The sequence below is a fragment of the Symphalangus syndactylus genome, chromosome 16 (assembly GCF_028878055.3).
Source record: "Symphalangus syndactylus isolate Jambi chromosome 16, NHGRI_mSymSyn1-v2.1_pri, whole genome shotgun sequence".
Lineage (NCBI taxonomy): Eukaryota > Metazoa > Chordata > Mammalia > Primates > Hylobatidae > Symphalangus > Symphalangus syndactylus.
Window position 1 is genome coordinate 27,586,729 of NC_072438.2, and position 24,759 is coordinate 27,611,487.

Here is a 24,759-nt window from a genome sequence, read left to right on the forward strand (position 1 = left end):
ATTGACAGTCAATGTGTACTTAAATTTCTCTATGCTCTCATTGTATTGGTTGGATAAATTGACCTTGTAGAGATCTATCTGGAAGGATAATTCTCAATAAATCCTCCACTTCACTAGTCAAAATAATTTTCTGCTTGGGCACTGATGTTTCTAACGGTGTTCATTTTTTTTCTAAGACTGAGCGATTATAGTCATTTGGACATGGATTTCACAGTTTGTTACAATGGGACAGTTTATAAATAAGTAAATAAGATATCATATGCATCACAAGTGTCAGATGAAGTCAAGCAGTGGAATTGCAATTAATATAAAGAGATTCAGTAATGGAGAAACGCCAAACAATATCAGAAAGAAGCCAAATGAAATAAATTCATTTCCACTATACAAATGAACACAGCTCCAGTCTAGGATTTTACTCTATTCTGTATTTGTACCCAATCTAGATTTTCTAACCATAAAAGAGCCATAATTAAATGCAAATTTGTGATAGGTATCAGCGTGCCAGGAGAGCTACTTTCTTACCTTTACCTTTGCTGAAGTCAAAGATCTGCTTAATCTTTATGACCAATTATATGCTATTCTGGTAACATGTCTTGAATTGTTTCTAGGTCAAGTAACCAAACACTTTTTCTGCACACCTTCATGATTCCTCAGAGACCATTCTGGCACATTAATAGTGATTCTTGATGCCCACTTCTATCCATTTCTTTCAGAAGCTGTATATCAACTGATTTTAATACTGCACTATACCAGCATAAAACATGCACAAAATTGCCCAGCTTGTATCAGGAAAACTTCCATTTATAATAAGAACTTTGCAATATGATGTATTTATTTGTGGCAAATACTTGGTAGTGATGGATACAAATTATATTTATATATTTAATTTTTTAAAGTAATATTTGGGGATCAGGGCAACCAGAATCAGAACCGAAATACAAAGCATTGTGTGGAACCCAAGAACATATTTGATGGAATCTGTATCCATAAGCATGAAGAAAGTGGAGGCTAAAACTTGCCCCATGTGAGAAGAAGGCCTGGAAAGGTTTGTTGCTGGAAACCAGAGGCTGGAGTAGCATTCTTGAGCAGCTGTTTAAGCAACCAGTAATTCGCCAAAATGACGAACACAAAGGGAAAGAGGAGAGGCACTTGATACACGTTCTCTAGGCCTTTTAGAAAACATGGAGTTTTTCCTTTGGCCACGTATATGCGAATCTATAAGAAAGGTGATATTGTAGACACCAAGGGAATGGGTACTGTTCAAAAAGGAATGCCCCACAAGTGTTACCATGGCAAAACTGGAAGAGTCTACAATGTTACCCAGCATGCTGTTGGCATTGTTGTAAACAAACAAGTTAAGGGCAAGATTCTTGCCAAGAGAATTAATGTGCGTATTGAGCACATTAAGCACTCTAAGAGCCGAGATAGCTTCCTGAGATGCGTGAAGGAAAATGATCAGAAAAAGAAAGAAGCCAAAGAGAAAGGTACCTGGGTTCAGCTAAAGCGCCAGCCTGCTCCACCCAGAGAAGCACACTTTGTGAGAACCAATGGGAAGGAGTCTGAGCTGCTGGAACCTATTCCCTATGAATTCATGGCATAATAGGTGTTAAAAAAAAAAAAAAAAAAAAAAAAGGACCTCTGGGCTGTAAAAAAAAAGAAACCACTTCAGGCCGGGCACAGTGGCTCATGCCTGTAATCCCAGCACTTTGGGAGGTCGAGGCAGGCAGATCACTAGGTCAGGAGATCGAGACCATCCTAGCTAACATGGTGTAAGCCAGCCAAGCACGGTGACATGTACCTGTAATCCCAGCTGCTTGGGAGGCTGAGGCAGGAGAATCACTTGAACCTGGAGGTGGAGGTTGCAGTGAGCTGAGATCGTGCCACTGCACTCCAGCCCAGGTGACAGAGCGAGACTCTGTCTCAAAAAAAACAAACAAACAAACAAAAAAAACCACTTCCATCCCTTGATTGTTGACCACAGGTACAAAGCTGAAGTTGTACCTAGCAAGAAAAATTTAGACACATCTACCCACTATGTTGATGTCCCCATACCAATTTTGAGCAGGACCTGTGACTCAACATTACAGATCTTGCAAAACCAAGAGATAATTGTTGTAACCACTGTCCAAGGTGGGGCCCCAATCTGCCTCCTGGTGTTCATGTCCTTGTTTACTCTCCTTATATATTGATTAGGGCTGCCTTCTATCATCAATGAGGTACTGTGGGAACGAGAGTGACGTCATACAAAATACATGACATCCATCTTACTCTCTTTTGCATCACTCACACTGGGGAAGCCAGTTGCCATGTTAGAGGATACTCAAGAAGCCCTATGGAGAGGTCAATTTGCTGATAAAAGGAAGCCTTCTACCAATAGCCACATGAATGAGCTATCCTAGAAAAGAATCCTACAGTTCTAGTCAAGCCCTCAGATGAATATAAATATGGCTGATACTTTGATTACAAGTTCATAGGAAACCATAAACAAGAGCCACCTAGCTAATCTTCTCCAGAATTTATGACCCACAGACACTGTGAGGTAATGAATGTTTACTATTTTAAATCTCTATTTGAATAAGGTATTAGTTCATTTTCACACTGCTGATAAAGACATACTCAAGACTGGGCAATTTACAAAAGAAAGAGGTTTATTGGACTTACAGTTCCACATGGCAGGGGAGGCCTCACAATCATGGTGGAAGGTAAAAGGGACTTCTCACTTGGTGGTGACAAGAGAGAGAATAAGAGCCAAGAGAAACAGGTTTCCTATTATCAAACCATCAGTCCTTGTGAGACTTACTCATTACCATGAGAACAGTATGGGGGAAACTGACCCATGATTCAATTATCTCCCACCCTCCCACCGGGTCCCTCCCACAGCACATGGGAATTACGGGAGCTACAATTAAAGATAAGATTTGGGTGGGGACACAGAGCCAAACCATATCAAATAATTGTGTTAAAATTATCCTTAGGAAACAGACACCAAAATTAATTATTAGGTTAAGAATGCAGTTTAGTGAAACTTTTTTTTTTTTAGAACTTGCTGACAAGGGTTTTGAGATAAGTATGTTTGGGTTACTCAAAAAGATAAGTAAGGGAAAAACATCCATATAAAGAAAACTTCAAAAGCAAATGAAAAAGAACAGCTAGACAAGGAAAAGAACTAGTTAGACACCTTAAAATCTTAAAGATAGTCATTGATTTAGCCTTTTAATTCAACCTAAATGATAGAACACACCTGTATTTAATAAATTAGAAAATACATTCATATAATAACAGATATCAGTTGTCCATATAATATGCTTCATGTGACTTGCTTTGAACCAATAGAAATAGCAAAGGGAATGGAAGGTACAAGATTATGGTTACCTGATTACATTGTGTTAGATTGTAGCACCTGTCTGGCTGAAGTCTCTCTCACCCTCTTTCTCGCTCTTTCTCTCTCTCTCTCCCCCCACCCCACTGGCTTCAAGAAGGTGGAACCCACACTAGGAAATGAAATGTCACTAGGAAATGAAATGTCGCAAGAAAATGCAGGTGGCTTCCAGGAGATGAGGATGGCATTTGACTAACAGTCAAGATAAAACTGAAATCTTCAATCCTGCAGCTGTAAGAAACTAAATTGTGCTAACTACCTGAACAAATGTAGAAGCAGATCTTTCCCTAGTTATTCCTCAGATGGGACTGCAAAATCCTGACCTTCAAAACCTGAGATAATAAATGTGTGTTGCTTTATGGCCGGTATGCATGTCACACTCAGCATTGATATTTAACTCCAGAGACACTGGGATTAGTGAGGGTCCTCCCTGAGACCCAGTTGTCTTTTTTCTCGGCATTTAATGGAGTAATCTTTCGTGTCTTTCAGACTTTGGGCCCATTTGTACACTTCATTCCTGGTTTTCAGAGATTTCTACAACCAAGACCTCAATTCTTTTTCAGAGAATATTGCTGCTTATATGCTATCCATCTTCAGGGATTTACTTTCCACTAGTGACCCTGTTCAACTTGATTCAATAAGGGCAAGAATATTTTCTTCAGGCTGCATTCAAACTCACCTTTTTTTTCTCTGCAGCTGTAAGAACTCCCAGCTCCTTGGAGACTTTTAAGAACAAATTGAAAATGCTCTTATTTGTCTAGGCTTAGCTGTCGGCTAATATGCTAAGAGTGTATTTTATATTGTATTTTCATCATAGCCCTTTGAAATGCTTTGCATAAAAGACCCTTTATAACTGTCTCTGCCCTTCCTCTCTTGCCTATAGAAGTGAGTTCTGCACTAGGGAGAAGGACTATTTATTTCACCTCCTCCTGTTCTCACCCCCCTCCCCATTTACTACTTCTCCATTTTTGGTGAAAGGCACTTGATTGAAGGAAACTTGCCAGCAGCGTTCTCTTTTAACTCCTTCATGCCTGCCTCCTGCCAGCTCTCTGGGCATTTAGAAAGAGCTAGCCAAGATGAATACCCTTCTTGGTTATAAAGGTGCCATATTTATGCATAGTCTTTGGGCACATAATTCTACCATTCACCTATGACAAATATAAAAAGCCAGCATCATATTTAAAAAGAGGTACTGCTTTCCTTAGGACAAACAAAATAGAGTCTAGAACATTATTGAAATTGCTCATTCAATTATTGTGACGCTCATACAGAAAGTATTACATGGTGCAGAAATAAAAGGGATGAAAAACAACTTATTAGGTATCTAAATGGTTTCAGACTTCGTATATTTGATACATCATTTGATCATCAAAGCAAGCTAAAATTGATATTGTTGTTTTTACAGATGAGAAAACAAAGCCTGAGTTTGGTAAATTGTCTCCAAATAATTGTAATTAGCAAATCCAAGATCTGTATAACTTCCTTTTCATTCCAAACCCTTGGTTCCAACACTAGTTGTTTTATCTTTGATCAAATAAATTATCTGTGCTTGAATTTTTAAATTATTTGCCTCATCTATTGCTGTATAACAAATTGCCACAAGCTTAAGAGCTTAAAACAACCCACGTTTCTTAAAAGAACTCAGGTTAGAACTCTGGGCATGGCTTAGCTGAGTCCTCTACTTCAAGTCTCCCAGGTTGGAATCAAAGTGGCCTGATCTGCATTCTCATCTGAGAAATGACCAGGGAAAGAACTGCATCTACACTTGTTCAGGGAGTTAGCAGAATTTAGTTTCTTGCAGCTGTTGGACCAAAGATCTGTTTTATCCTGACTTCTGGCTAGAGAACACTCTCATATCTTAGAAGCCACCTGTAGTTCTTTTACACACGAGGCTTTCCAGTGTGGGTTAAACCTCTTTGAAGGCAGCAAGAGAGAGACAGGCACTGGGACTCTAGGAAGAAAGATGCTACGATCTAATACAATATAATCACATATCCCTAATCTTGTACATCCCATTCCCTTTGCTACTTCAGTCGGTTCAAAGCAAGTCACACCCAACTACACCCAAGAAGAGGGGATCACATGAACTCCATGAGGCAGAGATCATGGGACTACCTTAAGAGTCTGTTGACTGCATAAGTAAGAAGGGTTATCAGTAATTCATTACGTTGTTGTAACATTATTGCAATATTATCAAACCCAAAGTAAGTGCTCAACGAATATGATGTACCTATTAAAGCTCAGGCGTTTTTTTTTTCTTACAAAAAGTATATAAAAATAGAAGCACTATAAGAAATAAAGGTTCACCTCTTCATCACAATAAAGAAACAAAAAAATCTTGCCTTCACAATTACTTCCTCCCAAAGCAACTGACTGACTTCTTCACTATCAACCTTGAAAGAATAACAACTATTCATTGACATCACTTGTTCATATTTCACTCAAGAATTTTCGATCTGATTTTATTGGCTATTTATTTTACTATTTTACTGGCAAGGATGCCAATAAAATAGTAAAAGCCAAATCCAACAGCCTTTATTCTGCTCTGCCCTATCATATCAGATAACATTGAAAATATCTCTTAACACTGTTCACCAATCACTGTATGTTTCATTGCAGTGTTTTCTTTTTATTTTCTCCTTCTTATGACTCTTGGATTTCCATTATTTGTCTGTTTTTTGTCCTTTCATATTAGCATTTATGTTTCATATGAACAAAAAGCTTTTTATATACATACTGCTGTGTTTACAGAGTTAGAACAAAGCCTGGCTATTGCAATCATCTAATAATTGATTGCAGAATGCATTAATAAATGAATGAAAGAAAAATACTCGCCCCCCAAAACTATTGGTAAACCCAGTGGGGAGGTAAGAGTGCCATCTACTATCATGATTCATCGTGGCCATTCATTCATTCACATATAATATGACCTCCTTATCACAACAAGGTGGAATTTAAGAATAGTTTAAATTCTCATGTTCTTTAGTAATTTTTAGTATTTTGAACAGGTTATATCTTCATTTATATAGGAATGAGTTTCAAAAGTATAAAAGTGCTTATAGTAGAGGGTCTTCCTCTTGTGAAGCTGCCACTGATACGAATTTCTTTGTTACTATGTATATTCTTTCAGAGATAATTCACCTACGTATATTTTTCTAGTTCTCCCACATAAAGGTAGCTGCTATGCATACTGTACTGGGCCTACGGGTTTCACACTCAATATATTATGGAGATATTTTTTATCCATACATTGTGAATTCCCTTATTCATTTTTAACAGCTGCATAACATTCTCTTGTAAATATATATCATAACTTAATTAGCCGTCCAAAATAAATCTAATTTATTTACATTGTTCCATAAATCAATTTACTTACTAAAAACAAAGGTGCTACAGGAATAAATTCTTATTTTTTAAATTAGTATAAATTTTGTGTTTTGAAATCCCTTTCTGTCAATCAAATGATGTGGATAGGAGTCATTCATTTCCAATGAATCCATCCAGCTAAGATGTTTGCTGAAGGGAGGAAAAAGAGGGACAGAGAGCATCTTGTTTAATGTTTGAATATTTCAGCTAGAAAAAAGATAGTACTATAATACAAAAGTATATTGTTTCTAAGTTACTATCTCAAAACATTTATAATATGGTGGGTTTTTTTTTTTTTTTTTTTTTTGTAATTCAACTATCAGTATGAACCATGTATGACATCACTTATTTTAAAACTTTCCTACAATAAAGACCTGGGAGCTAAATTACTGGCAGATCTACATACGTCATGAAAATTAGTTTTGCATATTAAATTAGATTAACTTATTTCAAATTAACCCTCCTTGGTAGTGTAGAAAAGGCATTTTGTGATCAATAAACATAAATTTCCTTCCTCACGTTTCTCAAACTTCTTTGCAGTTATTTTGGGGCCATGTGACTAATTCTAGCCAAAGAGCCACAGAAATGTGAATCGAATCACTAAGTATTACTTTAAGTCTGAGGCATTTAAGATTTGGTGTACCACTTCTATGCCATCTGTTCCCATCTTAAAGCCACTCCAGAGTCCTCATGTTCCATGTCACAAAGCTATAAAAGTATGGGGCTTCCATCAACCTTAGTCTCTGAGTGATCACATGGAGCAGATTCCCCTGTTCAACTAAACTTCCACCCCAAAAAAGACTCTTCTTTGATATGTGACATCAGCAAAAAATATACTTTTTTCTTATTGTGAAGACATTAATACTCTTTGGCTTATTTGTTCCTACAGCATAGCTTATCTTATCCTGACTAATATAAATATTCATGAGAAAATCTAATTTTGGAAAATATTTCTTCTTTTGTTCTGTAGCTTGAAAAGCCCTGAAAAATTCAATTTGAATACTGCAATTTTCAAAATACAGATATATCTATTGCCAGCAAGAAATCTTCATGAACATGGCAGGATTTTGTTTTACATTGATGCTTAAATTGAAGTGAAATCACTGAAAATATAAATGTAAAGGAGTCCTTTATTGCTTGAATGTGGAATTGAAAATAAACACAGTATGGAAGAGTTGAATGTATATGGTCTACTACCATATACTTTTTAGACCCTATACTATTTGTGTGGGTGGTTCAAATGTGTACATTCAACGAAACAACAGGTGCTGGAGAGGATGTGGAGAAATAGGAACACTTTTACACTGTTGGTGGGACTGTAAGCTAGTTCAACCATTGTGGAAGTCAGCATGGCGATTCCTCAGGGATCTAGAACTAGAAATACCATTTGAACCAGCCATCCCATTACTGGGTATATACCCAAAGGAGTATAAATCATGCTGCTATAAAGACACATGCACACGTATGTTTATTGTGGCACTATTCACAACAGCAAAGACTTGGAACCAACCCAAATGTCCAACAAGGATAGACTGGATTAAGAAAATGTGGCACATATACACCATGGAATACTATGCAGCCATAAAAAATGATGAGTTCATGTCCTTTGTGGGGACATGGATGAAGCCAGAAACCATCATTCTCAGCAAACTATCGCAAGGACAAAAAACCAAACACCTCATGTTCTCACTCATAGGTGGGAATTGAACAATGAGAACCCTTGGACACAGGAAGGGGAACATCACACCCCAGGGCCTGTTGTGGGGTGGGGAGACGGGCAAGGGATAGCATTAGGAGATATACCTAATGTAAATGACGATTTATGGGTGCAGCACACCAGCATGACACATGTATACATATGTAACAAACATGCACGTTGTGCACATGTACCCTAGAACTTAAAATATAATAATAAAAAAAGAAAAGAAAAAAAGAAAAAATATATATATGGTAGTAGAAAAGAATGAGATAAGTCTAACTTTTGTATTCTCTGTTGACTCAGCTCATGGACACCATGAGCCTAAAAAGGCTTTATATTCAATGAATTCTGTTAGGTTGCTGCTGTATTATCAGTAAACAATAATAACCAGATCTTTCATTAGGGCAGAATTTCAGAATCATGAATGTTTACAATGTTTTCAATGCCCCAAGAGGTGGAGATACTTCATATTTCTTTAAAGATTCCAGAAAATTTCAAGTGCATAGATAAGGAACAATTTTGGGGTGGCATGATCGTTAATATTAGGTGTTACGTTGACTGGAATGAGGAATACCTAGATAGCTGGTATAGTATTGTTCCTGTGTGTGTCTGGAAGGGTGTTGCCAGAGGAGATTGACATTTGTGTCAGTGGACTGGGAGGGGAAGACCCACCCTCAATGTGGATGGGCACCATCCATTTGGCTGCCAGCATGGCTAGAACAAAGCAGGAGAAGACGGTGGGATAAGCTGGCTTGCTGAGACTTCTCTCTTTTCATTTTTCTCCCTTGCTAAACGCCTCCTTCTGCTCCTCCTGCCCTTGGACATCAGACTACAGGTTCTTCGGCCACTTGACTGTTGGCCTTACACCAGTGGTTTGCTGGTGGCTCTTGGGCCTTCTGCCACAGACCAAAGTCTGTGCTGTTGGCTTCCCTACTTTGAAGGCTTTGGGAATCAGACTGAGCCACTGTTCTCAGGACATTTTTAAATCCTGCAAATAAACGGATGGATTCCAAGAAATACTCCACCCATCCAAGTTCATACTGCGTTAAAAAAATAAAATGCTAACTACATGCAATTCTTCTAATACAAAGCTCTATATATTTATACCTAACATATCCTTGTCCTGAAAGATCACCCTGTCTGCCTATATTAAACTTGCCAAATTGTATTTGACTTTTTTCTTCCCCAGCTTGCAAGCAGCCTATCAGGGGACTTTGCCTTGTGATTCTGTGAGCCATTTCTTCCTAGTAAACTCCCTTTCATATATATATATATCCTATTAGTTCTATCCCTCTGGAGATCCCTAATACAGGATTATTGTGTTAAGTGGGGCTGATTGCCAGCCAGAAATAATATCAGGGAGAATGCACATACATGGACACATAAAATCTTATTATTTGAATTTCAGCTATATCACTAATTATTTGTAATACCCTAAAAAACTTTAGAAAACTTTTAAGAGAAAAAGATGAAAATGAATTCCTGCAGGTTTGGAATCAGACATGAACCAGTTTGTGCCAATGTTCTAGGTGTTGGGGATGCAGGACCAAATACAACCCTTCAGGTCTTTCAGGGAGCTTATATGTAAATTTGAGCTGCTTATATAGGAATGTGACTCTCAAGGTTGCAAATCTTCCACTTGAATATATATCTTCTCCTGGAAGAAGTGAGTTAATAGCCTCACTCTGGGACTAAGGGTAGAAGCAGTGAACAAAAAACTTGTCATCTATGGAAAATAATTTCTCCTGCATAGCATAGTTGATTTTATTAACCTGCTTTGGACAACCTCACCCTCTTTTTTTCTTCATTTATGTATTCAGTAAATGTTTATTGAGCAAATGCATTGTGCTAAGCACTACAGCAGGAACTGGAAATGTATGCATTTTTTCTTAATCTAATATGAACAAAAATCTGCTTATGGACAATATAATCAGATAATTGTTAATAGAACTTATCATAAGATGCTATTGAAATGCCAAAAAAGAAATGTTTAAATGTCTGAATATTGAGGAGATGGGGTAGGTAGTGGTAGTAAGAGAAGACATCACAAAGGTTATAATAAACTATTTTCGAAGAAAATGTTAAATTCTATTTGCAAATTTAATATCTAGAGAGAGGATGATCTTTCAGGACAGGGGTATATTAGGTGTAAATAAATAGAGCTTTGTATCAGAAGAATTGCGTGTTGTTAGCTTTTTTTTTTTTTTTAATGGAGTATGAACTTGGATGGTGGATTATTTCCTGAAACCCAGCCATTCATTTGCCAGGTTTTAAAAATGTCCTGAAAACAGCTAACCTAAAAATATTAGCAAAAGAAAAAGGAGGTGTCTTTTGTTTTTCATTCTTATTTAAAATTCAAATTGAAAGTTGATTTTCTAGGTTATATTTAGATATTTTAAGGTAATGGAGAGAGAGAGGGCTTATCATCTCAGCACATTGGCATGCAACTTGGGTTTGTACTTTTTAAAGTAATTACAGGGAAATGTGTGTATTTATAGTTGACTTTGACTTTCTTACAATTATTTAATAAGGCAGGCTCGCTATATTACTCTCATGATCTAAGAGCCTGTAATCTCTCTGGAGTCTAATTATCTCCCGATAACCTTGCCCCTTGACGACATTTGTATTACTATTATAAAACATGTTTATTTTGGGAAAAGACATATATTTTGTGGTGTAATAGCATTAAACTGTCAGACCTGAGTGTTAACAGCAATTTGCCCTAAGAGCTTTCAGAAAAGATTAGCTCAGGCATTATATGTGGCTTATCAGACAATCTAAGGGGCTCAAAAGACATTTTTATTACAACTGCTTTTTTCTTGGAAAATAAAGTCTTGCAGCTCTAGAACTTGGCTTTAATATCTTCAAACAGGGCTATTTACACTTTTACCTGTTAAAACTTTTACTGAAGGTTGCAGGCAATTAGGAGGAAACGCAAAAGAAATGTAACTGGCATAAAAAAGGAATTGAGGTCATGTCAAGAATAATGATGCTGAAATTTAAGCATATAGTGCTAGAATCAGAAACCTTTTGTTTCAAGTCCAAGTTCTGTCCTTATTACCAGAGTTAGTTTATAAAAATTATTATTTAATTTCTCTTAGCCTTCGTTTTCTCAGATGTAAAATGGGGATTACAATGAGGGGATTGGTAACAATATTCAACTTACATTATTATACGAGGAATTAAAGTAAGTATTAGTTAAAATATTTTAAGGGTGATAACAACCCATTAAGAAACAGATATATATATATATTTTTTGTTGTTGTTGTTGTTTGTTTGTTTGTTTTCTTTTCTTTTCTTTTGTTTGAGACGGAGTCTCGCTCTGTCGCCAGACTGGAGTGTAGTGGCGCAATATCGGCTCACTGCAATCTCCGCCTCCCGGGTTCAAGTGACTCTCCTGCCTCAGTCTCCCGAGTATCTAGAATTACAGGCACATGCCACCACACCCAGCTAATTTTTGTATTTTTAGTAGACATGGGGTTTCATCATGTTGGCCAGGATGGTCTTGATCTGACCTCATGATCCACCTGCCTCAGCCTTCCAAAGTGCTGGTATTACAGACATGAGCCACCAGGCCCAGCCAGCTTCTGCTAATCATCATTATCCATTCATTACCAACAAATAGGTATTGTTCTTCAGCTTTGTGCTACTCGCAGCTATAAAGTAGTTATGAAAGGGTAACCCAAAGTTGTTTCCTGCCATCACAAAGCTAAAATACATATGTTTGTCTTTGATTATTATTCTAAAACATTTCATCTTTGAATATTCAATAGAAATTGCCCTCCCTGTCTGTCATCTGGGTTGAAATAGGAAAAACAACCACTGAACCCCGAGTTTGGGGATGCCCATCACAGTAGATTACAGCCAGAGTCCCTCACACCGAGCCTGCTCTAAATGTGAAGAAGGAAGGTCAATGTACTGGGCACTGCACAAGTGATTTCAAAATATGTCCTATGGGCCAGGCACAGTGTTCCAGCACTTTGGGAGGCCAAGGCAGGAGGATCACTTGAGCCCAGGAGTTCAAGACCAGCCTGTGCAACCTGAGGAGACCCCATGTCTCCAAAAATAAAAAGCTAACCTGTTGTGGTGGTGCGTGCCTGTAGTCCCAGCTACTTGGGAGGCTGAGGCAGGAGAATCGCTGGAGCTCAGGAAGCTGAGGCTGCAGTAAGCCTTGATCAGGCCACTGCACTTCAGCCTGAGTAGAGTCACACACTGTCTCAAAAGTATATTATTACTATGTTTGGAACACCTTTGAAGCAGATATTCATTAAATTTTACTCAAGCACCTATTTGTGCCAGCTACTCTGAAGATAAAGCAGTCAATATGAAACCACATTGTACTTGAAGGAGATAAAAATAAATAGTAACAAAAATAAGTAAAATATTTATTTAGCAAGCAAGATAGTGGTGAGTCCAGTAGAGAAAAATAAAGTGAGAAAGATGGATAGAGTTTGCAAGGGCAGGTGTTGTCTTTGAAAATGATCAAGAAAAGCCTCAATAAGCAGAGATGCTAATGATGCAGAGGCTTCAATAAGCAGAGGAGAAGGGATGTCTTAATCGAAGCAACTGATGCTAAGAAAGATTGTTTCATTTATTATATAATTGTGTATTTACTTTTGCCCTCTCTGTAATTCAAAATTGATTTTAGGTGGCTTAAAAAAAGTCACAGAAGATAAAAAGGGACCAAGAAATTGCAAGCAAAGGGCAACAATGTAGAGAAGTAAAATAAACAAAGATTCAGATTCATATACAAAATTTGCTTTCCAATAAGAGAATTAAACTCAAAATTTTATTTTTGAGCATTCTACTAGCCTTTGCAAAGAGAAACTAGCCAATGGCAATATTGAAATAAATCCCTTATACAAAAATGCCACTGATAATTCAGGAGGGCCCGCAGTATTGCTGGTATTGACACCAGAGAGGAAAATGTAAACAAGGCACTCGCCAATATCACTACAGTAGATACATCAGTGATGGCCTCACATCATTTATTATAGCGTTCCTACAATGTAAACAAAAAGCCAAAGGCCAAAGTCCAATTCCATTAATAGTGTTCCCCCAAAGCAAAATCAACACAATCCAGTTACTTAATTCTCTGAGGACCTGGATGAAATTCAACATAGATTTTAGGTTATCTCAAAAATTGTTAAAGAAATTTCCTTCAAAAAATATCATTTTAGTCAACTAAGAGAAACTTTACATTGTCCCAATTATGCTACTATTCTAAGAATGCAATGATATGACTTTATAAAATCAAGGAACTTAACAAAGAAGTTTTCTAAAGAATTGACTGCTGCATTAAGACAGTGAGGTGAATCAACTTACAAAATACTACTCTACGTCTAGGGCATGGAAGAGTCAGGGTTTAAATCTTGGTAAATCTGACTTTTACCTTCACTTCCCAATTGAAAATACATCTTATGCTTAAATGATTAATTTTATCATATAAGTGGTAGATACACAGGAATAAAAACAACATTCAATATAATACAATAAAGATAAGTGAAATAATATGTGTAAATAATACATTAATAATAATAAATAGAAATAGATAAATTTTAAAAAATAATAATTCTACATCAAATTTGCATGTTACCAGTCAATAAGAGTTTTTGTTCCTTTTTTTTCTTTTTTTCTGGAGGTAAATGAAATAATTGTAAACCCATTTAAAATACTTCAGGTATGAGACTGGCCAATAGAAGTATGAATGAAAAAAGTTGTGAGGGAGCTTATGCTAAATAAGAGAACTTATCCTAAAGCTATTTTAATCAATTGGTACGGAAAGGGCAAATACATCAGTAGAAAAGAAGACAATCTAAGGGCAGATTGGAATATATACGTGAACTTCACAAAGACCAATTACTGACATTTCAATTCAATGAGGAAATAATGACATATTTAATAAATAGTGCTAGAATGCTGAATTATCTGTCTAGGATTGAAAAAAAAAAAAGGAAAAGTCCCTATTTCACACCATACGCAATACCTACAAATGAGTTAGCAACTTCTTAAGTGATATAAAGAAGTTTCAGAAATCCTGCTGATTCTACTGGAAAGTTTCATTGCCCTGCTATATATCTGACCGAATAAGGTGAGAAACTAGAAAGAGATCATGTCCTTTCAACAATGTCTGTGATATGGTTTGGCTCTGTGTCCCCCACCCAAATCTCATCTTGAATTGTAATAATCCCCACATGTCAAAGCAGGACCAGTTGGAGATAATCAAATCATGGGCGCTCTTTCCCACATACTGTTCTCATGATAAGTGAGTGAGTTCTTACAAGATCTAATAGTTTTACAAGGGGCTTCCCCCTTCTCTTGCTCTCAATTCTCTCACCTGCCATCATGTAAGACATGCCTATTTTGCCTTCCACCATAATCGTAAATTTTCTGAGGCCTCCCTAGCCATGTGAAACTGTGAGTCAATTAAACCTCTTTTCTTTATAAATTACCTAGTCTCAGGTACTTCTTCATAGCAGCATGAAAATGGACTAATACAGGAAATCAGTACTGCAGAGAGTGGGGCACTGCTGTAAAGATAGCCAAAAATGTGAAAGTGACTTTGGAAATGGGTAACAAGCAGAGCTTGTAACAGTTTGGAGGGCTCAGAAGAAGACGGGCAAATGTAGGAAAGTTTGCAACTTCCTAGAGACTTAGAGGGCTCAGAAGACAGGAAGATATGGAAAAGTCTGGAACTTCCTAGAGACCTGTTGAATGGTTTTGACTGAAATGCTGATAGTGATATGGACAATGAATTCCATGCTGAGGTTTTCTCAGATGGCAATAAAGAACTTGTTGGGGTCTGGAATAAAGGTCACTCTTGCTATGCAAAGAGACTGGCACCATTTTGTCCCTGCCCTAGAGATTTGTGGAATTTTGAATCTGAGAGAGATGATTTAGGGTATCTGGAGGAAGAAATTTCTAAGTGGCAAAGTCTTCAAGAGGAAGCAGAGCATAAAAATTTGGAAAATTTGCAGACTGACAATGAGATAGAAAATAAAAACTCATCTTCTGAGGAGAAATTCAAGCCAGCTGCAGAAATTTGCATAAGTAATGAGGAGCCAAATGTTAATCACCAAGAAATGTGGAAAATGTCTCCAGGGCATGTCAGAGACCTTCATGGAAGCCCCATCCATCACAGATCTGAAGGCCTAGAAGGGAAAAATGGTTTTGTCTACCAGGCCCAGGGCCCCCCTACTCTATGCAGCCTTGGGACATGGTGCCCTGCATCTCAGCCATGGGTAAAAGGGGTCAAGGTACAGTTCAGTCCATTGCTTCAGAGGGTGCAAGCCCCAAGCCTTGGCAGTTTCCACATGGTGTTGGGCCTGCGGGTAGGTATACAGAAGACAAGAATTGAGGTTTGGGAATCTCTGCCTAGAATTTAGAGGCTGTATGGAAACATCCTCTAGGCAGAAGTCTAGTGTAGGGGTAGAGCCCTCATGAAGAACCTCTGCTAGTGCAGTGTGGAAGGGAAATGTGGGGTCAGAGCTCCCATATAGAGTCCCCCTCTGGGGCACTGCCTAGTGGAGCTGTGAGAAGAGGACCACCATCCTCCAGACCCCAAAAGGGTAGACCCACTGACCGCTTGCACCATGTGCCTGGAAAAGCCACAGACATTCAACACCAGCCCATGAAAGCAACTGGGAGGGAGACTATACCTGAAAAGCCACAGGGGTATAGCTGCCCAAAGCTGTGGGAGCACACTTTTTGCATCAGTGTGACCTGGATGTGAGACATGGAGTCAAGGGAGATCATTTTGGACCTTTAAGATTGTGGACTTTAAGATTTTAGAGCTTTAAGATTTTTGACCCACTGGATTTTGGACTTGCATGTCTCTGGTTGTGGGTTTTCTTCGGTGCATAGTTATTTTATCTATTACATCTCATTAAGTGGAGGTTTCTCTCACAGGAATCACATTTTTTCCCGGTTTCTGGAGACATTCTTAAGAAGTGCTTATACATTTGTCTGTGAAAAGTCTCTACAGGAATTTCTATTTTTAGGCCAGTTTTAGATTAGTTTTCAGGCGTGAATTTTCACACTGCATGAATGATTTGGAGTTCCACATACATGAGGTTTTGCTGGATGCTGTGATTTCTCCTGGGAATGAGGGGTATGGCTTACTAACAGGCCAGAACCCAAGGCTGGTAACTGGAGATTTTTGGATTCTAATGAGGAAAGAAATCACATTCTCCTAGATTTTAGGTGTATATAAAGATTTCATGTGAAACTCCCTACCTACCCGAGGCTGAGTCCTCAACACTCTGGCTTGCTTCAAATGAAAATTGAGTAAGGAATATCCAAAGTTGACAGTTAGCCAGTACACAGTACTTGTTATAATATTCCTATACCTTTAGCCATCCCAGTCATCTCAGCCCTTCACTGGGAAATAGATTCCCAGACTCTTCTAGAAAATATACTGACTTTCCAAGACTTGGCTCCCATAGTAAGACTGGCACCCAGTTTGGTGCTATACCAGTTGTTAGATATTAGCAATCTTACTTCTGATCCTAATCAACCACAACTCTCCACGAATATTATGATTTATATTCCTCTTCCATTTTGACTATCATTTCTTTTTGTTTCTAGCCTCTAATCTCCATTCTGTCTTCAAAATTCCATGACTACCTTTAGATCCTTTATAATAGACATACTGTGTTCACTTCAGATGTGGCATCCATACTCAGCACTGCAAATCAAGCTTAAAAACTCTAGTCAAAATACACGTTTCCTTTTATTTGTGGCCAGATATAAATAACATCACACTTTGATAAAGCAATCTGAATATTTTAAAATCTCATTTTCCAAAAACAAGAAAATTATGTTAGTTTAGCAACTTATACTATCACATCTTAAATGGTTGGTGGTGATTCGGAAGTTTTATCAAAATCAAATTGAAATAATGTTTGTGGAAAGCCTGTTCAATTCACTTTATCACTCATAATAAAAATGCATGACCTTCTTGCTATATATTCTCATTCTACTTTAATAGTTATAGGAAAGATTAATCATACAGTTATTTCTATCCTTTATTTTCTAATAATTTTAAATCATTAAAAAGTACCTTAATTATATCACAATGTAGGCAATAATGATGTGTAGTTTACTATCACTAAGGCCCCTGGATTCTCTTGCTGTTAAAGCTTAGTTTACTATTTTGGAGATTCCTGAGTTCTCTCACTTTCTGTAGGTAAAGTGAAAAAAAAATGGGGGCAAGTTTTGATTTCCTGCGACTTTCCTTATAACTCCTGACCCTCCATTATGTTGCTGAAATAATATAAAATCTTAACTTTTCACTTTGGATACATTTGCAGGAAAAGCTTTTGCTTAGATAGGACTGGAATTTAGATATAGGCTGAGGGCAGTGAGAAGCCACTGAAGGGTTTTAAGTGGAGAAGTGATTTGATTTATAGTTTTAAATATTACTCTGTTAGTAGAATAAATTAGATATTACAAAGGGAAAATACTCAGCAAAGGAAGACTACTTTGGTTGTAGGAATCTTATCATGAGATGATGGCGACTCCTCTAAAATGGGGTAATGGGAATGGATTCTAAGGATTTAGGAGTACAGTTAGCAGTACCTAGTGATTGGATATTGGTAGCTAAGGACAGGCGGGGGTCAAGGACAGTTTCTGGATTGGCCCCCAAGATAGACAGTAACACCAGTTACTAAGTGGGTTGAGACCAGAAGAGATGACACTGGTCATTATGACTGGTCGTATTGCTGGGAGCAGGTTTTGCAGAAGGAATGATGCACAAGTTATTAGCACTTGTGCTAACAGCTTATCACAAGTTAACATTTATTTTGATCAGAAATAAATATTTTTAAGGTTATTTTCTTGTAATTGTGTGTATGTCTGTGTGTTTTAATTTTAATATATGATTACAGGACTTTGTAATTCCTGTAATCCTATATTTTGGCAATAACAATTGCTTTAACCCTTATCTACATAATAGAAACAAATTACAAAGTTGAATGACTTAAAAAATAATTTGGAAACATACACCTTTTAAAACTACATAATAACAAGAATAATCTCAAACCAGAGTTAGCTGCCCTCACATGAGTCTGATACTACTGGATACCTTTTGGAAAGTTATAGTCACAATTAAGAAAAATCAGGTTTTTTTGAACACCTAATACCCTGGTACTACTCTAGATATTTCATATGCATTTCATCACTAATCCTCAGAAAAACATGGTAAGTCAGAAAAAAGTATGCCAATTTTACAAATAAGAAAACCGAGATTCCAAGAGTTTAAGTAACTGACTCAAGGCCATATGATTTGTATGTAGCTACACTAGGATTTGAACTGAGGTTATGAGGACTCCAAAACCAAAACGTGTCCTCTTTCAATTACATCCAACTGCCTATAAATTAGGTATCAAACCTACTTACCTCTGAGCACATTTCACTTTTTTTTCATGTCATCATAAATTGATTTTCAGGCGATATGATAATCTATTAACACTCGGCATACTCTGAACTTACAGAATAAGTACCACGCCATACTTCCTCATTAATGACTTCCATTTTACATGAGCTTCTTCCACAATCACAATGAGAGAACAGATTGCTACATGTTTGCTGGTAAATACATTCAGTAAGGCACTCAAATCCTAGACACGAACTAACCACAGAATGCTCTTCCCTGCTTTAATAAATTGAAACAGGATCTCATTTCCTTCATTTTCAATACTTTTTATAGAAAGACACGCTTGTCTTGAACATAGGTTCATATAAACTAATCCATTATCATTATAGTTTTAATCAAGGAAATGATTTCACATTGACGGTTTTTTAGGTAGGGATAAGCAAAAGCACTGCAGTAGTTTCTGAGGGAATGTCTTCCCTGTGGTTGCCCATTCTTAGTACAATGCGTGGAATGTAGTAGGGACTAAATACAGTAACCAAATGGGCAAACCTTTAATTCCCAGGGATCTGCTACATATTGCCTTGACTGGTAGATCATTTCTCCAGAAGAAAGGAAGAAACCAAAAGACAAAAACAATCTTTTTAAACCTCACAGGATTTTCTTAGAAAAAAGTTTTAATTTATATATCTAGTGCAATTCTCTTTGTAAAATATATTTCATAAAAAATCCAAAGCAAAAGCCCTGTCATTCATTTATTTCAAAAGACAAATCATTTCAGTACTTCTTCCTTGAAATGCCTGCAATTTCTTCCTCTGGCCTCAGAGATGGGCATTGGCTCCATGCTTTACAATGTCAGGATAAAAATCCAGGAAGGAGAAATCTTGTAATGGATAGCTGTTTTCATCTAACACAAAAAGGCTCTGAATCTTCAATACACAAGGTTCTGCGCTGACTGCCAACAAGGAGTGGAACAGGTCTGCCACGACCATCCCACAGGTGATCTCTGAGGAAGGAACTATCACTCTGTTGAGGCAGTCGGCAGAAATGTTGAGAAGAATCTTCTCTATCAGCTTTGATTCTACACGGATGCAAACATCATGTCTTCCATCAATGACAGTCATTAACACTGGCCTCTTCTCTGCACTAGCTTCATTCTAATCCACTCTCCAACGCGCAGCTAAACTCACTTCTGATGAACGGAATTTGGTGGAAGTGATGCCACATGTCTTCTGAGTCTTTTTTCCTTTGAAGTTGAGGGTACCAGGCTGCTCCAGGACCCCATAATACAAGCACATAATGTTGATCTTGGGCCTGTTCCACTGTTAACATAACTTTTTTCTGCTTCTGTCTTCTATAACTGTATACTGCCTCTGTCAGTATAGTGAAATCAACAACTCTTAGTACTGCATGGACTAATACATCAGGTTGAAGGTGCTCCAATTCTACAAAGTCTATACTGTTCACCCTCTGAGGCTGCCTCAGAGGAAGATTTCTGAGGTAGGAATGTTTTGAGGACACATATGCCAGTAAGTCTTGAAGTACAACGTCACTAACTACACTGGAATATTCTTCAGGCTGAATAGATGAATAACTCCCAAGATTTAATAACTGACTGCTAAATGTTGATTGTAGTACTGTCTCGCCAACCCATTGGTCCTCATGAATAACAACATCTGTGAGTAAAATTATGTCTCCAAGAAGCACTGTAAATGCCCAAAATGCTGCAGTCCTCCACAGAAAACCTTCTTCTTAGTTTCTGATTGATCAATTACTGTAACTGTTGCTAAAGGCACTTTAGAGCCAGAATTTGGTCCAAATTTTACGTTTATTTCCTTCGCATGGCATGGAGATAGCACCATGACTAAACAATTATACTTCTGGCTTTTAAAATCACAGTTTTTTATTAATGATGTTTTTTTAATACCCTTAAATTCAGACACATTCCTCCGATCCATTTCTACAGCAGAATCTCCTCCATTAGAAATCAACTTCATTTTCTTAGCTACTTGAAGGACTCTAGATAGAGCTTCAGACTGGCCCACTTTATCTTCAGAGGTGCAGCTTCTTTTAATAGCACTTTTGTGGAAGGTATTTAGTTGAGAACACATATTCCTGAGCTACACAACTCAATACGTATCTCATTTGGTGGCAGTTCATCTTCAGAACTGAAAAGTTCTTGAGATCCTGTATGTTCTTCAAGACCTTTATCAGAGTTTATGTGAATGCGGCTATTTTCTGTTTTAGGACAAACAAGACTAAAAAGTTCAAGGGAATATGCTTGGTTTTGTCCACTTTCATATGCTTCTGTAAAACCATCAAGCTGAATCGAATTCTCTTCAGGTATTCTTATCTCCCCGTAACTTGCCTTTGGTTCAGCCTCCATGTTTACATTCCCTTTATTTATAGGACTCCGCCCTTTATCTTTCTTTTGAGCTAAAAAAGCAACCTGGCTGGAGGTAATTATACTGAGAAATTCTGTATCAGTTGATATTTTAAGGTCTGAGACCTTCCTAACTGCTGCTTCAGACCTTGACTTATCTACTGCGTTCGAGGAAAATAATCCCAAACACTGGTTTTGTATTTCATGATATCCCGTTGGCACACACTCTCTTTGTACCACTTCAGGCCCTATATTAATTTGTTCAGCACTACAAACCAAATCCAACATAGCTGCACATTTATGGCCTAACTGAAACAAACTTGCGTTAAAGTTCTGACCACATATATCTGACTGATGTTTAGGCTGTTCATCTATAATTTTATTTTCACTGAGAAGCTTTTGATACTTTTCTTCTTTGGTTAAATGCGGAACTGTGCTTTTAAATCCACATATTTGCATATTAGAGCTAGTTATATCACTCAGTCTAGAGGAGTGAATCTTCTGAGATTCTATATTCTGTGTTTCAGAAACAGAATGTACAAAGTCATCTTTCACATGAACATGGCCATTCATACAGTTTGCTAAGAAATGACCACTAAGATCTGGAGGACCAATAGATTCTGGGACTTCATAGTTTTCAAGATTTTTGTGCTGTTTTTCATCCTTCAGATATAAAGAATGTTGACTGTATAAAAGCTGAATTTTTTTCCAGGGGTCAGCAACAGACATTAAAGAAGCTGTGTCTTGTGATACTGTCATTTTCAGTGGAGCAACTGGAGCACCCCAAAAAATGTGGACTTGAGATCCTCCACTCATGATTTCTTAATCTTTTGACCATCAAGGAAAATTCAGGATTCGGGTCAGAGTATATTATTCACTGAGAACCCCACCGGAGGCGGGTGGGCCTCCGGGCAGATCCAGCTGCCAGTGGGCCCGCTCCTCCCCGCCCCTCCCCTCCCCGCCCCTCCCTCCACATTTCACTTTTATGAGAAAGTCTGTCCTATCCACTCCTTTTTCTGGCAGGAATAGTCTCATTTCCTCACTACCTACTTGATAGTCTATTGAGAATAGGAAATCAAGCCTTTTGACTTTGGACCTAGTAACCACATATTCCATGATCCACTAATTTAAATAGGGTGTGTATTAGGTTTTCAAAATTTCCACATAAATCATTCTATCCTGGCACATACCTCCTGCCTTCACTGATTGGACAGGCTCTTTCTTGCAAGATTCTTATTACAACTTTTTCCCTGCAGTCCATGGTTTCTGATGCATTTGACATGTTTTCTTTAATGTGATCAGAACTTCTTGGAATCTACACTGGCTTATTATGACTGACACTATTTCTTTCACGGACTGCTTTTCTTCTGCACAATTGCAACTTGCCATCTATTTTAGGGCTTTTAACCAAAAGCCAGGGTTACTCAGGTTTAGATCATTCAGATTGGTGTAAACTGTCACAATGAAGAATAACATGCTCGCATACTCTCTCCAGCAGACAACACTAGCTCTATCTAAATTCACCAGTCCTGATCATTTATATGTTTAGCTGTTTCAGAAAAATAACAGACTGAAAACTTACCTCTATTTTGGGGCACTATAGGTATCTTACATGTGCTGAGAACCTAAGGTGTGTTGGGTACTATGATATATACTAGGCATACAAAAAGCATGCTTCCTATCCTCAAAAGATGGAATTCTAGTCAAGAAAATGAATAAATGTATACAGAATTCTAATGAATGTTAAATGTCAAAAATAGTTGTCCCAACATCATTTTTCTCAAGATTTCCTTGCACCTCTTTGTCCACTAACCAGTTTATTTTGCTGGCTTCTCTTCATTTGCCATTCCTATAACTCTGGCATGACTCAGAGCTCTGTACTCAGCCAGATTCTCCTCACACCCTTTACATGGTTTTTGACAGCTTATTCTCACTCTAGTCTCTTAATGAATGAATTCCAAATGATGTTCCCTTGGCACTTCCAACTTCATGTTCCATAGACCTCTCACACTGAACAAAAGCAAAATGGAGCTCATCATCCTTCTTCAAAACCTGCTACCAGCAATACGACCAATCCTGGTGACCAGCATCATCTCTTCAGATCTCCTCCCTCTCAGTAATTGGTGTTACTGTCCATCTGGGAAGTCAGTCCAGAAACCATCCTTGATCCCTTCCTGTCCTTAGCTACCAATATCCAATCACTAGTTACTGTACATTGTACTTCTAAATCCTTAAAGTCCATTTCCACTGTCTCATTTTAAAGGAATCACCATCCATCATCTCATGATAAGATCCTTACAACAACCAAAGTATCTTTCTTCATGAGTATTTTCCTTCTTTAATCGACATTCTACTAACAGAGTCATATTTAAAACTGTAAATCAAATAACTTCTCCACTTAAAACCCTTCAGTGGGGCCGGGTACAGTCCCCTATAATCCCAGCACTTTGGGAGGCTGGGCCAGGTGGATCATGAGGTCAGGAGTTCAAGACCAGCCTGACCAACATGGTGAAACCCCATCTCTACTAAAAACACAAAAATTAGCCGGGCATGGTGGCAGGCACCTATAATCCCAGCTACTCAGGAGGCTGAGGCAGGAGAATCGCTTGAACTGGGAGGCGGAGGTTGCAGTGAGCAGAGATCATGCCACTGCATTCCAGCCTGGGTGACAGAGTGAGACTCCATCTCAAAAAAAAAAAAAAAAAACAAAAACAAAAAACCTTCAGACCTTCAGTGGCTTCTTGGTGCTCACAGCCTATACCCAAACTCCTGAACATAGGATTGACAGAGCTTTGTATATGGCCTCAGATTACCACTCCAGAGTTTGTTCACCATTCTCAAGTTTCTTCTCTGTCCTACAAAAACACAAGACTCTTTTTAGTTCCCTCTGTATATTTTTCCCCCAAGCTATAATTCATGCTCCTGATAATTCTGGGACACTCTCCCCATTTATTAACCCCTTTCTGCTGGGGCAGATTTTGGATTTCAGGTTAGATACCTCTGATACCCTTTAAGAAGCCTTCTGTGAACTCCCAAACTTTAAATTACCCTCCCAAGTATTCTTCCCATTGCATTCCATTCTTATATCTAAAGATAGCACTAAAATTAGCGAATGGTAATTGCCACTTCTCTATATTCCCCAGCAGACTCTCACTGATTGAGATAGTAATCACGTTTTTGTTCATGGTTTTCTTCCAGAATATTGCTATGAGCATTGCAAACATTCTGATAGTAGATGAGAAAACTAATGGACTGATGGATAGATGGATGGATGGATGGATGGATGGACAGATGGATGATGAATCTTCTATCTGAGCAGTAAAGTTGATAAAAGTGAGCGGGAATCAGAGGAATGAAGAATGAAGTGGTCCTCAGGAAATAAAAGGGGAACCAGGGCTGGCCAGCAAGAAAATAAGAGAAGACCTGGCAGTGAATGAATGATACATTTGATTAAGAATAAAAATTTCAGTGTTACTGGAGGATTTTCTTCACTCATTTAAGTGAAATAAATAACTAGCAGTTAGAACGTGACCAGACAATAGATGGTCTTAAATATACCA

The 24,759-nt window shown here is 37.8% G+C and overlaps 1 protein-coding gene and 1 pseudogene across 1 annotated transcript; one reads left to right on the forward strand and one right to left on the reverse strand.

Moving 5' to 3' along the window:
- The first annotated feature begins 1,114 nt into the window (after nucleotides 1–1,114).
- On the forward strand, nucleotides 1,115–1,632 carry LOC129464577 (large ribosomal subunit protein eL21-like; annotated as a pseudogene).
- Nucleotides 1,633–19,174: 17,542 nt separating this feature from the next.
- LOC129464433 (shieldin complex subunit 2-like) lies at nucleotides 19,175–22,016 on the reverse strand. Its single transcript, XM_055245652.2, is given in 4 exon segments — nucleotides 19,175–19,983; nucleotides 19,985–20,561; nucleotides 20,564–20,926; nucleotides 20,929–22,016. Coding segments are annotated over 4 exon segments (2,373 nt in total). The 5' UTR covers nucleotide 22,016; the 3' UTR covers nucleotides 19,175–19,637.
- Nucleotides 22,017–24,759: the final 2,743 nt, after the last annotated feature.